The 13,445-nt window shown below is 30.5% G+C and overlaps 2 protein-coding genes across 5 annotated transcripts in view; one reads left to right on the top strand and one right to left on the bottom strand.

Annotated features, from left to right (window-relative positions):
* The first annotated feature begins 2,967 nt into the window (after positions 1-2,967).
* LOC101497796 (C2 domain-containing protein At1g53590) lies at positions 2,968-8,423 on the top strand. Of its 4 annotated transcripts, none has more exons than XM_004488604.4 (12): positions 2,968-3,488; positions 3,804-3,878; positions 4,290-4,433; positions 4,845-4,937; positions 5,044-5,175; positions 5,475-5,627; positions 5,773-5,814; positions 5,919-5,967; positions 6,264-6,359; positions 6,458-6,641; positions 6,817-6,940; positions 7,094-8,423. In XM_004488604.4, the coding sequence occupies exons 1-12, from the start codon at positions 3,363-3,365 to the stop codon at positions 8,090-8,092; spliced, it is 2,217 nt and encodes a 738-aa protein (XP_004488661.1). In that variant the 5' UTR covers positions 2,968-3,362; the 3' UTR covers positions 8,093-8,423. The 4 variants fall into 4 exon arrangements, with proteins under 4 accessions (XP_004488661.1, XP_004488662.1, XP_004488660.1 ...); XM_004488605.4 differs by having other exon boundaries at positions 3,423-3,488; positions 4,290-4,414; XM_004488603.4 differs by lacking the exon at positions 2,968-3,488 and having other exon boundaries at positions 3,499-3,878.
* A 2,958-nt stretch (positions 8,424-11,381) lies between these two features.
* Positions 11,382-13,445, bottom strand: part of LOC101508399 (putative callose synthase 8) — a 21,660-nt gene continuing 19,596 nt past the window's right edge. The window contains exons 40-42 of the mRNA XM_012712168.3: positions 13,249-13,437; positions 12,738-12,923; positions 11,382-11,917 (exon numbers count right to left, since the gene is read on the bottom strand). Of these exons, the coding sequence (XP_012567622.1) occupies positions 11,681-11,917; positions 12,738-12,923; positions 13,249-13,437 (612 nt within the window). The 3' untranslated portion in view covers positions 11,382-11,680. The remainder of the gene's footprint in view (positions 11,918-12,737; positions 12,924-13,248; positions 13,438-13,445) is intronic.

Genomic DNA, 13,445 nt, shown 5'->3' with positions numbered 1-13,445 from the left:
TACTACCAAATTTATATGCTCTTTAAATATACTTAGAGAAACCAAGATCCGCTTACATGGAAAGTAGATGTATTAATAATTAATAATAAAATTTATAAACATATATTTAATTAAATATATATATATATATATAACGAGGGAAAATAAAAAAAATTCAATATAAAATTACACCAATTATTACATCATTCAATAACATTTTATATTGTATAAATTTTTTTAATTTGATGGTTGAATTTAAAGAATATTATATAATATAAATTATCTATACAATTATTTACATAAATCTAAAAGAGTTTGATATGTTATTGATGTATGTCAAAATTGACGTGGTATAGTAAAATGTTTAACAAATCAAATTTAACGTACATCAATAAGAATATTAAATTATTTTAAATTTATATAAATAAAAATCATTTGTATTATATAATCTTTAAATCTATGGGCCAATTTAAAAAAATATTAATGCGTAAAATGTAATTAAATAGTGTAAAATTTATATAATATTATATTAATATAATTTGATCTCTTCATTTACAAATATAATTATAAAACAAATTTATTTAATAATCAAATCTTAAATTTTGTCCTTATTTTTATAATAAAAACCAATAATTTCTTTTATATAAATCATGAAATATTAACTTATTCAATATTTTCTCATAAAAAATTCTCCAAAATTTTGTTGTACTTTTTTTTGATAACATATTGTGTTGTACTTTTTTTGGGTAATATATTGTGTTGTACTTTTGAACAGAGTTTGAACACCCTCGAAGACCGCGGTTGAATCCCATTGCCGACACGTTGTCGTTTTGTACATGGACGCGTGACATCGATATCACTCTATAATAATTCTTAAATATAAAGAGCACTTTTATATATCTATTTCTATTAATTTATAAAATAAAATTTTTAATTAAAAAATAAAATAAAATATATGATATGATAGTCTATAATGATTAAGACCAATAAATTAGTAGTAAAATTCTTTAAAAAAATATTTTTTAATTTATATTTTTATAACTTAATTAATAATTACTGCATGTAAATAATTTTATAGCATGAAATCATATGTCATATAATTAAAAAAAATATTAAACCGTCATTTTTTATTTCAAAAATATGAGTAATGGTCAAATTTGTCGACTTTTAAAATAGTGGATCAATTTTATGAATTGGTAAAAATAGATATACTAAAATTGCAGTTAAGATTAAATATAAAACCTATAATTTCTAAAAAAAAAGTAAAACATTCAATTTTATATTTCCCTCTAATTAAGAAAAATTGTTGGTATAATTAATTATTTCATTTTATATAGAAATTGTTGGGGTAGTCCGAGAGAATGCGATAGCATCACATCTCAACCTTTTCAACCTTTTAAAGCATTAGGTATAAGGGTCAAATCTCATACATATCAAATATTTATTCCATTCTTAGTCGATGTGGGACTAATCACTCACGTTTGAATCTCGTCATCCATTCCTAGTTGATGTGAGACCAATCACTCACACTTGAATTCCAACAATACCCTCCTCAAGTGTGAGTCTCACCCGTTATATACTTGTATTGTCTTCATTACTAATGAGATCTGCCTCTTGAGTACACTGTCAATAAGACTTTCTATACAATCTCAACCCAAACCCGTAATAATGGGTGAGATACCTTAAGACATTAAGTATATGTGTCACATCTCTTATATACTTGTACCGTCATTATTACCAATAAGACCCGCCTCCTAACTACACCGCCAAGAAGATTTTCGATACAAGAATCCCATACCAATATCTAGTTCTACTCTCCCATCAAGCAGAACCATGACTTTAATACTACTTGTTAAACGGAGTTCAGGGAGCACCAAAAGCAACAATAGACTAAACGTCTAAGATTCCTAAGAGAAACAAATATCACATATGCATCAAAAACCTTAAGTATACGAGTCATATTTCTTATATATCCAACATTTCTTTCATTCTTAGTCGATGTAAGATTAACCACTCACACTTGAATTCCAATAGAAATAAGACTAAATTATCTTTTGTGTGTAGATGTATTCAATATTAATGACATGAGTGATTATTCGAATCATGATCCTTCACTTCTTTGCAATTACTATGTGTGAACTTTCTTGCTAGACTCTTTTTTTAGATGATGATGTTTCAGCACAAAGTAAGAAAGATAAGAACTTTAGATTTAAAAAACACTTACAAATAAAATTATATTTACCTATCTTCAAAAATTATAGGTCTCAAACTCGAAACCTCTTTGTCCAAAATCTTTCTTTTTACAAGTAAATCAAACCCTTATAATTCTTTGCTAGACTTTTTGAGAAAAAAAATATTATCGTATTCTTTGAATTTCCTTTTAATTCGTATTCTTTGAATTTCCTTTTTTTTTCTTTTAATTTTTTTAGCTTTTCTTCATTAGAGATAATTCTATTAAAGGTGTGTCGAACATTAAATAAAATACCTCTTCCAATCAAAATTCAAATCTATGATTAAATATAGTAAATTTAATTACAATTTCTTTTTTTTACTCATTAATTAAAATTTGTTAACATCTTTGTTACTTTCAATAATTGAGTAAAAAGCAAAATTAAACAAATTTTTAGTCTCAATAAAATTATTGTATTTTATTTTTAGTTTTTATAATTTGTTTTAATATTTTAATTTATATAAATATGATATTTTTCAATTTTAACCTAATTATAGGAATTAAAATTATAAACAATGACTTTTATAAAAATTAAAATATACAAAGTTTTTTTTTTATAAAAACTAAAAGTAAAATAAAAACTTTAAACAGAAAAAAAAAAAAAAAACATTTCTAACACCTTTTTGGTCTCCGTTACTTATCCTTTACGTCACCGTTTCGCACTTCCCAAACATTTCAAAAATTGAAAACACCCTCTTTCTAACTTCCCCTACCCGTTCTTTCTAACTTACCCTACCCGTTCTAACTTACCCTACCCTATCCACTATCTGAATCATCAATATTTTAATTTTAATTTTAATTTTAATTTTTCTTTCAATTTCTTCCCAAATTTTGACCATATTCATTCCTCTTTAATACCTTACCATTTCCATATCAAAACACTTCAATTCAAATCATTAATCGCTTTTCTCAACTGGAGTTAACTCCAAAATCTCGCATTTCAACATATTCTGATTTTTTTTAATGATTTTCAGAGGTTTCCTTTATAATAAATAATAACTCGCTTTTTCTGCGTTGAATACTATCTCAGATTTTGATAAAATGGATTATTTTTATAAAGTTTAAAACTTTATATAAATAATCAATTACTGATTTAATTTTTCACTTCTTGTGGTGTATTGGTTTGTTCCGAAAGGGGATTATTGTTATTATTATGGATATAACAGAAATTTCAATCTTGCATCATGTTGGAATCGTCTTAGTTTCTCTTTGGTTCTTATCTACATTTAATTACTGCCACGCTGTTTTTTATTTGCTGGCTTTGATCTATCTTTATCTGGTAAGTTCTGAGGAGGATTCATGGTTTTTGATATTCATTATTATATGATTTGGATTTTGGTTTTGTGATTATTATAAAATATAAACAAAAAATGGTAACTGAAAAGTTCATGTATTTATGATAAGATACTTTAACTTTTTAGTTACCGCTTTTTGTTTTTATTGTATTTCATCTAGAAGCAGTAGAGTACTTTTGAGTGTTTGGATCTGGAATTCTAGTTTGGATTTTATCTGTTTTTTGTCTTATAAAGGACAAAGAAAGAAAAGGGTTGAGAATATTTTTATTAATGACTTTGTTCTTTTTGATTTTGGAAAGGTTCATGAACGTTATGTTACTAGGCTGAAGAAGAAGTTACAGTTTGAGGAGAGGAAACAAGCTAATCAAAGAAGGGTAATCATTCTGCTTGTTTATTTTGATTGTATGTGTTTCTTTAAGTAAATGAACAGTGGTGAATTAAGAGAAAGAAACTAATATCTGAAATGAATTCTTATGTAAGGTTAAACCATTCCTTTAACTGTTGAAATTGAATCTGACTCTGAGTGGAGAGATGAAGTTAAAATCCAAATCATTTACCACCCTTCTTTTGATGTGTTTTCAATGGATTATTATTTGTTGATAAGGTTCTTTCAAAGAATAAAAGGACTAGTCTAAGGATTAATCTTCAGAATTTTTAGTATCTTCGGTTTTTTGTTACCATGGTCTTAAAGAGTTATTGTGGATGTGGTGTTCTAATTGTAAAAGATTATGCTATGATAGTTTACTAATGTAACTTGCATGATGATGACCTTTGTTGTACTTTAGGTGCTGTCTGATTCTGAAACAGTTCGGTGGTTGAACCATGCAGTTGAAAACATATGGCCTATATGTATGGAACAGATTGCATCTCAGAAGATTTTACTACCTATCATACCTTGGTTCTTAGAGAAGTACAAACCTTGGACCGCTGTATGATTCATTGTTTTCTATATTAATAATAATGTTAAAATGTTAATTTCTGAGCATTATTGTTAAATACTATCTAAAGCGGCACTATAGCATAGTGAAGTTTGAATAAATCGCTATTGTTCCGCTATATGCTATGTAGTACATAATATTGTCAAATAGCACTTAGTGGCACTATAGCACTGCTGCATATTGGAATTTGAACAAAATGCTAGTTCCTGTGATCCACGGTCTACAACACTATTTCTGATAGTAATTTCTTAATCTTTATGAGGCTTTGACTAAAAAAGATGATGATTTTTTTCCCCTTTTTGTTTCTTTTATAATCGTTTTTTTATGCTTGTGTTTTAGCATAAAAATTTTCCTTCAACTTTTTGTATGACCGGGATATATTAATGTATATTATATTTGCAGAAAGAAGCTGTTGTTCAGCACCTATATTTGGGAAGAAACCCTCCTTTGATTACTGATATGAGGGTACTTCGCCATAATGATGATGACCACTTGGTATGCAATGTTCTAAAGCAGCATATAAGAACAATGTATTGTTCAGCATCTGCAACTGAAAATTATTTTGTTTTGATTCAGATATATTACGTTGTGATCAATGCAGGTTCTGGAGTTAGGAATGAATTTTCTCACCGCTGATGATATGAGTGCAATTCTTGCTGTGAAACTAAGAAAAAGATTGGGCTTTGGAATGTCAGCAAAGCTGCATATAACGGGAATGCATGTTGAAGGGAAGGTATGGCTGTGAAAGTTCCATTTCAATTTAACCATGACTATTTGTTGAATATTAAAATAAAATTGTTTTTACTGATTATTCATTTACTCAACAAAAGTAAAGTATTTAAGGTCTGATAATACATGCCTGAAATTTTGGTCGGAAATTCAAAATATTACTCATGCAGTTTGATTCTTACAAATAATCATTTGTGTTAAAGAAAAAAGAGTAGACTGTGGCTCTTCTTTCAAAGTTATGAGAGAAAAAGGAATTATATGAAATTTGAACTATTTATTTATTTATGTTTGTTCTTTCTATAGGTCTTGGTAGGGGTAAAGTTTCTCAAGTCATGGCCTTTTCTTGGTCGTTTGCGTGTATGCTTTGTCGAGCCTCCATATTTTCAGATGACTGTCAAACCTATTTTTACTCATGGGCTTGACGTGACAGAACTTCCAGGAATTGCTGGCTGGCTTGTAAGTGTACATTGATTGATTTTATAGTTGTATTATTCAGACTAAGAATATTTGTTTTCTTTTCCTTTGCTCTCTCTCTCTCTACTCTATTAATTTTCTTATGCTGCAAGTAATTTGTGTTTATCTTGACTTTTCCTTTTATCAGGATAAGCTTCTGTCCATTGCTTTTGAACAGACCCTTGTTGAGGTGAAGTCTGTTTCGTTTTGTTTTGACGTTCTCATATTGTTGTTTTCGTTTTTCGCGTCTTTTATTTGGTTCTGATGCTTGACACCATTTTAAAATTTTTGCAGCCGAATATGCTGGTTGTTGATGTTGAGAAATTTGTATCACCAGAGCAAGGTAAGTAAATATATTTGTCATGATTTTTCGTAATATTAGGGTTGCTGAGTCGGTCACGGTTTCATTTATTATGTGATTTGATTTGCGGAAATGATTTCGGGTAAATTTTACAATCATCATAAAGATTCTAGCATTAATCTTCTCTCACATGTGAATAAAGCACACTTCCATAACCCTCTCTAGAATCTCTATTAAGCAAATGTTTTAGTTGAATATAACCTAACATATGCATGCCATATTTGTTCTACAACTTTTATTAAATAAAACTCATCCATTTATAAATCTTAATGTTATAGAGGAGCCTTGGTTCCATGTGGATGAGAAGGAACCTGTTGCTTATGTAAAAATAGAAATTGTTGAGGCAGCTGACATGAAGCCATCAGATCTAAATGGTAGATTCAACCTTTATCTGTGACGATGTTTTTGTCATTCTGTTCTATATGTTTTTTTTTTTGAGTAACAAGTTATAGTGTATATATATATATTTCAGGATTAGCTGATCCTTATGTGAAAGGTAATTTGGGCGGATATAGATTCCGGACAAAGGTACAAAAGAAAACACTTGCTCCAAAATGGTATGAGGAATTTAAAATTCCCATCATAGCTTGGGATTCTAACAATGTGCTTGTTATTGAAGTTCGTGACAAAGACCATTTCTACGACGATATCCTTGGGTTTGTTCCATTTTTTAACATTGGGTTTACGAAAACAGTTACATTTTCTCTATCATTTGGTTATTGATTCTCCAGCGATCTGTGCTATACTTTTATTCATCGTGTATGATGATTCTCGTTGAACTATTCAATCACTAGTTTATTCATCAGACCAAATGTTATTCCTCTTTTGCAGGGACTGTTCTCTGAACATCAATGATTTTAGGGAAGGACAAAAACAAGATAAGTGGCTGCCACTACAGAATGTAAAAATGGGGAGGTTGCATTTACGGATAACAGTACTTGAAGATAAGGAAAAGGTAACTTCCCTGTCAATTATATTCGTACCTAGCAATATCCAATAAATCAAAACTTTCTTATATAAAACAGAAGATGAAAATGACAGTTCTTGCGCCTATGTTTTTTGATCTGTTGTCGATGTTTGATTTCAACTTTGATTTATATATGTACAGGAAGCTGATACTACATGTGACCAGGAGGAAACAATAGACATTGAACAAAAAAAAGATTCTTTTGCAAAAGAAACTACCAACAAGAGTTCCTTCTCATCTGTTTCATCTGACAAATCTCCAAAATTTGCCGATAACTACGAGCCTATAGAAATCCAAGGTCAAAAAGAGACAGGAGTTTGGGTTCATCACCCAGGAAGTGAAGTTTCCCAAACTTGGGAGCCAAGAAAAGGTAAGAATCGGCGCCTTGACACAGAAATTTGCAGGGAGCGTAGCGATATATCTGGATCGTTGAACAATGACAGCAGCAGTCCTGATGATAATCCCGAAGATAAACATCGAATGAAAACGGTTAGGAAAGGCCTGCACAAGATCGGTTCTGTATTTCGTAGGAGTCAGAAAATGGATGATAAATCAGGCTCTCTTGTGGACGACATTCCATCGCCTCACGATAACATTAGGTCAATGAATGCTAAAGCAGTTGGTGTGAAGTTTGTTATGGATGATAACGTTGGCGGCTTTCCTACTGGTAAGGTTCAGGTAGAAGGTGGATCAGCAGAAGGGAGTGGTCCTGATAGCCCAGCAAAGAGAAATGTCAAGGACATGGCAAAGAATGTTTTCAAACACGCAGAGAAATCGGCCCGCAGCTTCAAACATGTTCTTTCTCGTAAATCGAGGAAGTCTAAAGGTGATTCAGAAGCAGCAGTTCTAGAAAGAGAAAATGAATCTGACTCATCTGACAATGAATCTCTTTCTGTTCAGACGCCAATAGACGAAAGAAATCCAGTTGTTTACCACGATGTTGCTCTGTATAACAATGGTTCCCCGAAATCTAATGTGAATGAGGCTCAGAATGTTCCATCCAACACCACTGTGGACAACAAGGAGCCAGAAAAGGCATGCTCCCCTGATAGGTCTAATGAAGAATTTGTTAAGGTTGTTGAACATGATAAAGAGGAAACGGTGGTGGATAAAAGGGATCTTAGCAGATTTGCCGAGTGAAGATTGTCTTGGCAAGTGAATGGCGACATTAAGCATTGACACACACTGAAATGTAAACACCAATAATAATTTTGAGAAAATGGAAGTGATTGAGTTTATCTACATGGGTCGGTGTCGTGTTGGTGTCAAATATGGAACAATCATACACGCCTTCATAGTTTTTATAGTAGTGTACAGTTTCAACTTGATACTTTTGTTGTATGTTATGGTATATTTTGGTTACAAATTTTGGTTGTTGTACTTACTAAGTTCAAAGGTTTGTAAGCATGTAAATACTTCAACGTAGACACGAGAAAAAAATAATAGAAATATCTGATTTGGTTTTCTTGCAGCATCAGAATCCATTATTTGAATGGTGCATAGTCTCTTTCAAGCTTAATGCATTTGTGATTATGTGTAGGACATGAGACATGGTATTGTGTGGTTTTAGAAAACAGACAAGTTTGATTAGACAGATGTGATTTTACTTACAAGCGCTCCGTGAATTAAGTTCTACATATAATTTTTTTCGGCAAAGGATTAACGAGACAACTTTTTATTTACTTTATAGATTATAAAGACCAATTTTATATATTTTAAGGGTTATGACATAATTTATTAAATGAATTTGTGGTCTTTCATGTAAACAATATTACATCATCATAAACTTATGTTTCACAAACTTAAATTTATTGCATTTGATCATTTTATACTGTTAAAAATATATAATAAATGAAAAAATGAAACATAATTAAAAAATATGATAAATAAAAGAGAAAAATATAATTTTACCAAATTATTTTAATAACAATCAATTAATTTCAATTATATAAATACAAAATAGAAAAATAATAAGTTGAGAATAAAATATTATTAATTAGATGATAGAATTAAAAAAAAAAGAAGAAAAAAATTACATTATAAACCAAAAATAACAATTATTTAAAATAAGTATTTCTTATACTACAATTATTATAAAACATAGTACCTTAAAGCTACCACTCTGATCAACTCATTACAAATTTTGACACACCACAAAATTTTGGGACTATTTTCACCAATTATCACAATTTTGAAGACAAAATTACCTATATATAATAATCTTATTTATCTGCTACAAATCACATTTTTGAACAACTAAATCGACAATTAATGATCCAAAATTCCATCAAAAGAAAGAGAAACATCTCTAGAAACAACAAGACACTTAACAATCTGTCTCCACATCCCCATCCTAGGAACAAAACCCATCCTAACCATACCCTTAACACCCCACTCAACTTCCTCAACCAACCCCTCTTTACAATACCCCAAAATCAAACCTTTATAAGAATCATAACTAGGAACAAAACCCTTAGCAACCATTTTCTCAACAACCTCTTTCGCTTCACAAAATCTCTTCAATTCAATCAAACCATACAAAACATGTTGATAAGAACTTTCATTAGGGTAACACCCATTCCTCATCATCACAATTTCCAAAACCTCTTTCGCTTTATCAATTTCCCCTTTTCTCCTCAACCCACAAATCAAAACATTGAAAACCACAACATCAACGCAAATTTTCTCACTTTTCATTCTCTCCAACAATTCAAAAGCTTCATCGACCATTCCCTTTTCGCATAACCCGTGCATTAGGGTTGAATAAGTTTTTTCGTTTCGTTGAAGACCTAATTTGGGAAATTCGTCGAACAGTTTAAACGCAGCGTTTAACTCGCTTTGTTTGCACAAACATTTGATTAAAATGTTGAGACAGCAAGCGTCGATTTCCACGCCGAGTTTTGAAGATGAAGCGTAGAGGTTGAAAACGGCGTCGTATAGTTTAGTGTTGACTAAGAGATTAAGAACGAAGTTGAATGTTTTTGGGCTGGGCCATGATCCGTAATTGGGCATGTTGAAGAGTATTTCTAGGGCTTTATCGATTCGTTGGGCTTTGTGGGCGTAGAGTTTAATGAGTGTGAAGAAGAAGTCTTCGGTGAAAGTGTTTTTTTGTTGGGTTTTGAGGGAATTGAGAAGGGTATCAATTGGGCCGAATAGTTGGGCCTGGGCTAGTTTAGTGATGAGGGAGAGGCAGAAGGGTTGGGTAGGGTTGTAGTCTTTGCGGATGGAATAGAGATGGAAGAGGGTTAGGGCGGAAGAAGGGTTGGTAAGGGAGTTGATTAGGGTTGTTGCTTGGTTTGAGGTTAGCCAGTCTTTGTGCTGGAATCTTGAGAGGATGATACTGTCTTTGTTGTTTGTGTTTGGATATGAGGGTGATGTTGGTGAAGAAGAAGAAGAAGAAAAGAGTGAGAAGAGTGAAGGGGTTTTGTGGTGTGAAGGAATGAGAGAACGGGATCGTGAAATCATGTTTGTTTGTTTGGACTTTGGAGAATGGTGAAAAATGAAGATGGTTTGATTTAAGTTGCTCTATAAAATAAATAACCAAATTTTTGGACAAAAAATTACCAATTTATTCTATCAATTGTATTCTTCCGGCAAAACTATTTTATTTGTGCATGATAGAAAAAACCGATACTCTATGAGTGAGGCTTAATTGATTAAGTAAATGATTGTAGTTCGATCTCAGCAGAGGAAGAAGAGTATGCGATTTAAGTACTCCAAGTGAAGACTAGTCCCATAATCAATCCAAATGATTAAAGCATGTGAAAATAATATATGGAGCTACTTGAGTGCCAAGGATATATGACATAACATAACATGGACTAATTGGACGAATTTCATAGTTTAAAGATTACTTATAATTTCGTATAAGATATATTCATTCACATTCCATCCTATATATAATACTTTTTTCTAAAAAAAAGTGTCCTTTTATACAAATTCTTTCAAATTACAAGAGACATTAATTAATTTGACAAATTTATTATGAAAATGACTTTTCTTAATTCTTATGCATCGATTAATAGAATCTTACATACAAGACAAAAATAGTCCTTGATATAGTGACATTTGAAGGATTAAATTGAGAATTTACTTTGTATTTTAATTTTTTTACAATTTTAATGCAATTCAATTTAGTCTTTCAAACTTTAGTATTCAAAATAGACATTAAATTGGATTGTAATAAAATTGTCAGTGATTAAATTCAGTTTTTAGTCTACTTCTATAGAATTTATAAAATGCAACATTGACGTTTCATTTTTGTTGGGAGATCCAATTTGACATGTATCGAGCATTTCATTTTTAATTAAATGAGTTATAAAAAAAAACTGGGTCTTTAGTCTGTAAATAAATATGTGCTATTCTATTTTAAATTTCCTCTCTTCTTATTTTGATTTTATAGATGTTCTTTGTTTTGAGTATTGAACAGTGAGAAGTCTAAGCAAGAATCAAATCTTGTTTTCATTATTTTTCAATCTAGAAACAATAATTCCCTGTGTTACATCTATGACTATGTATGTATACTCACACCAATGCAATGTATATTTAAATTATACACATTCCTATTCATATGTTTAAATTATACACTATATGAATCTCTAATGTAAATGACCTAATGCATTGCACGGATAGATGACTTAGTTCCTAAAATCCTCCTAAAGAATGTTAAGACATTATTATTGTTATTTCATTTTTTTCTGTACAAAAAAGAATGATGCATGAGATCAATTAAGGTCTATGCTTCTTCTTCTTAGCTGAGAGAAGTGGTTGAATTTGCAAGTGTCTTTTGAAAGCCTCATTGAAAAGGATACGAGCATGGAAGGCTTTGATGATTGGTAGCCATGCCAAAATAGCTATAGGTCCAAAAAGTATTATTCCCATTCCATAATCAAATTCTCTTGCAAGTGCACGTGTGAAGTCCCATAATCCTGTATGCTCTATTTTTGGCCTTGATGCTTGTGCAATCTAAACCATAAAAAACTATTAATTACTTGGATTATTAAGTCTAGGGAAAAAACAAGATCTTAGATTATCTGCGATTGTAATATCATATATTGAAATGATATTTTGACACACAAATTCGACAATAAAATCGACAACAATTTAGATGGATAACAACGATGTTTAAATATGCGAGTAAGTATGTTATGTGAATGATACGTGAGTATAACAAAGTGTCACAATTTGTTAATCAACTATTGATAGTAATTAACCAAATATTTAAACGGTGTTAACTATAATTTTGGAGTGTTCAAATATATATGATATCTATCGTAAGTTATAGCCATCCAAATTATGTTCAATTATATATGGTTTTTAGGTTTTCAAATATACATGATATCTATTAACTACAGCTTTTGTTTAAATATACACTTAAAAATCATGGTTAATGACATTCAAAATCATGGTTAATTGTGTGTTTTGAATAGTTAATGAATTGCGGCATCTTGCTATATTAACTAACCATCTATTTGAATTGCATTAACCATCAAAATTGTTATTGAATTTTGATGTCTCATCATGTGTCAAAATAATAACACAGCTCTATCATATTCACCACACACAGTCAATGAATCTAAATCTTTTGAGGAAGACCAGATTGTATATATTTTAAATTTGGTAAATAAAATGTTAAAAGCAACTCAGAATATGAGACTTTTGATTTTCATCGAATGATTCTGATTGACTGACTGCAGTGACTATGTGCTATTTTGACTGCAGGGAATCCATTTCCAAAAAAGCAAGCAACAAATTAAAACCGAGGTTGCTAAAAGATTATTATTACCTGTATTAGTCCCCATGCAGTTGGAATGAATGCCAGACAACAAGTAAAAAGGTCTGTCAATGAAAGTTCACATATGATTGAAAGAGTAATGATGAGGGAAAGAACAGCCACAAACAGGGATGCTTTGAAAATTCTGAATCTAAGTTGATAATTATCACTAAGTAGTTTCCTTCCTAAGTTAACAACCTGCATGGACATGTTTAGATTATGTGATCAATATGCAATAATGCATCATATACTTTTATACACATGCATAAATATGCATAAATATTTTTTACATTGTCAATCAATCATAATTGTCAGATATCAATCAATTATAATTATCAGATCGTTAAAAACGTTTGACTTTAATTATAATTATTCTTAAAGTCAAACATGATTGATTACGATTTGTTGACCGTATAAAAACTTTTTATATTGGCAATGTATAAAAATTAAACTCTTAAATGAACATTATTTGGTGACTATGCTTGTATTTTTCAGAATCAAAGTGACTTCAAAGAAAAGTTACCTTAACCAAGAGGAATATTCCAAAAATCACAAACCATGAATAGACATAAACCAACAAGTTTTTGCTGTTCTGAGTAATGTCAAGGTGATAGACTAGACCATACTGATATATGAAGAAACGAAGAGAAAGCAATATTTCGGCGATCCTCGAACCGAGACTTGATCGACGAAGATGAGCTTGTTCGTCGTACCACCAGG

The sequence above is a fragment of the Cicer arietinum genome, chromosome 1, assembly GCF_000331145.2.
Source record: "Cicer arietinum cultivar CDC Frontier isolate Library 1 chromosome 1, Cicar.CDCFrontier_v2.0, whole genome shotgun sequence".
NCBI classification, from domain to species: domain Eukaryota; kingdom Viridiplantae; phylum Streptophyta; class Magnoliopsida; order Fabales; family Fabaceae; genus Cicer; species Cicer arietinum.
The sequence above is the reverse complement of the archived record's forward strand: the minus strand, read 5'-3'. Positions and strand labels throughout refer to the sequence as shown.

Excerpts from the sequence above, each read along its gene's own strand:
- LOC101497796 (XM_004488603.4), top strand. The coding sequence starts at position 3,606 with ATGATAAGATACTTTAACTTTTTAGTTACCGCTTTTTGTTTTTATTGT. Across the intron at positions 5,176-5,474 it reads GAATGCATGTTGAAGGGAAG|GTCTTGGTAGGGGTAAAGTT; the intron begins GTATGGCTGTGA and ends TTCTTTCTATAG. Across the intron at positions 6,360-6,457 it reads GAAGCCATCAGATCTAAATG|GATTAGCTGATCCTTATGTG; the intron begins GTAGATTCAACC and ends TATATATTTCAG.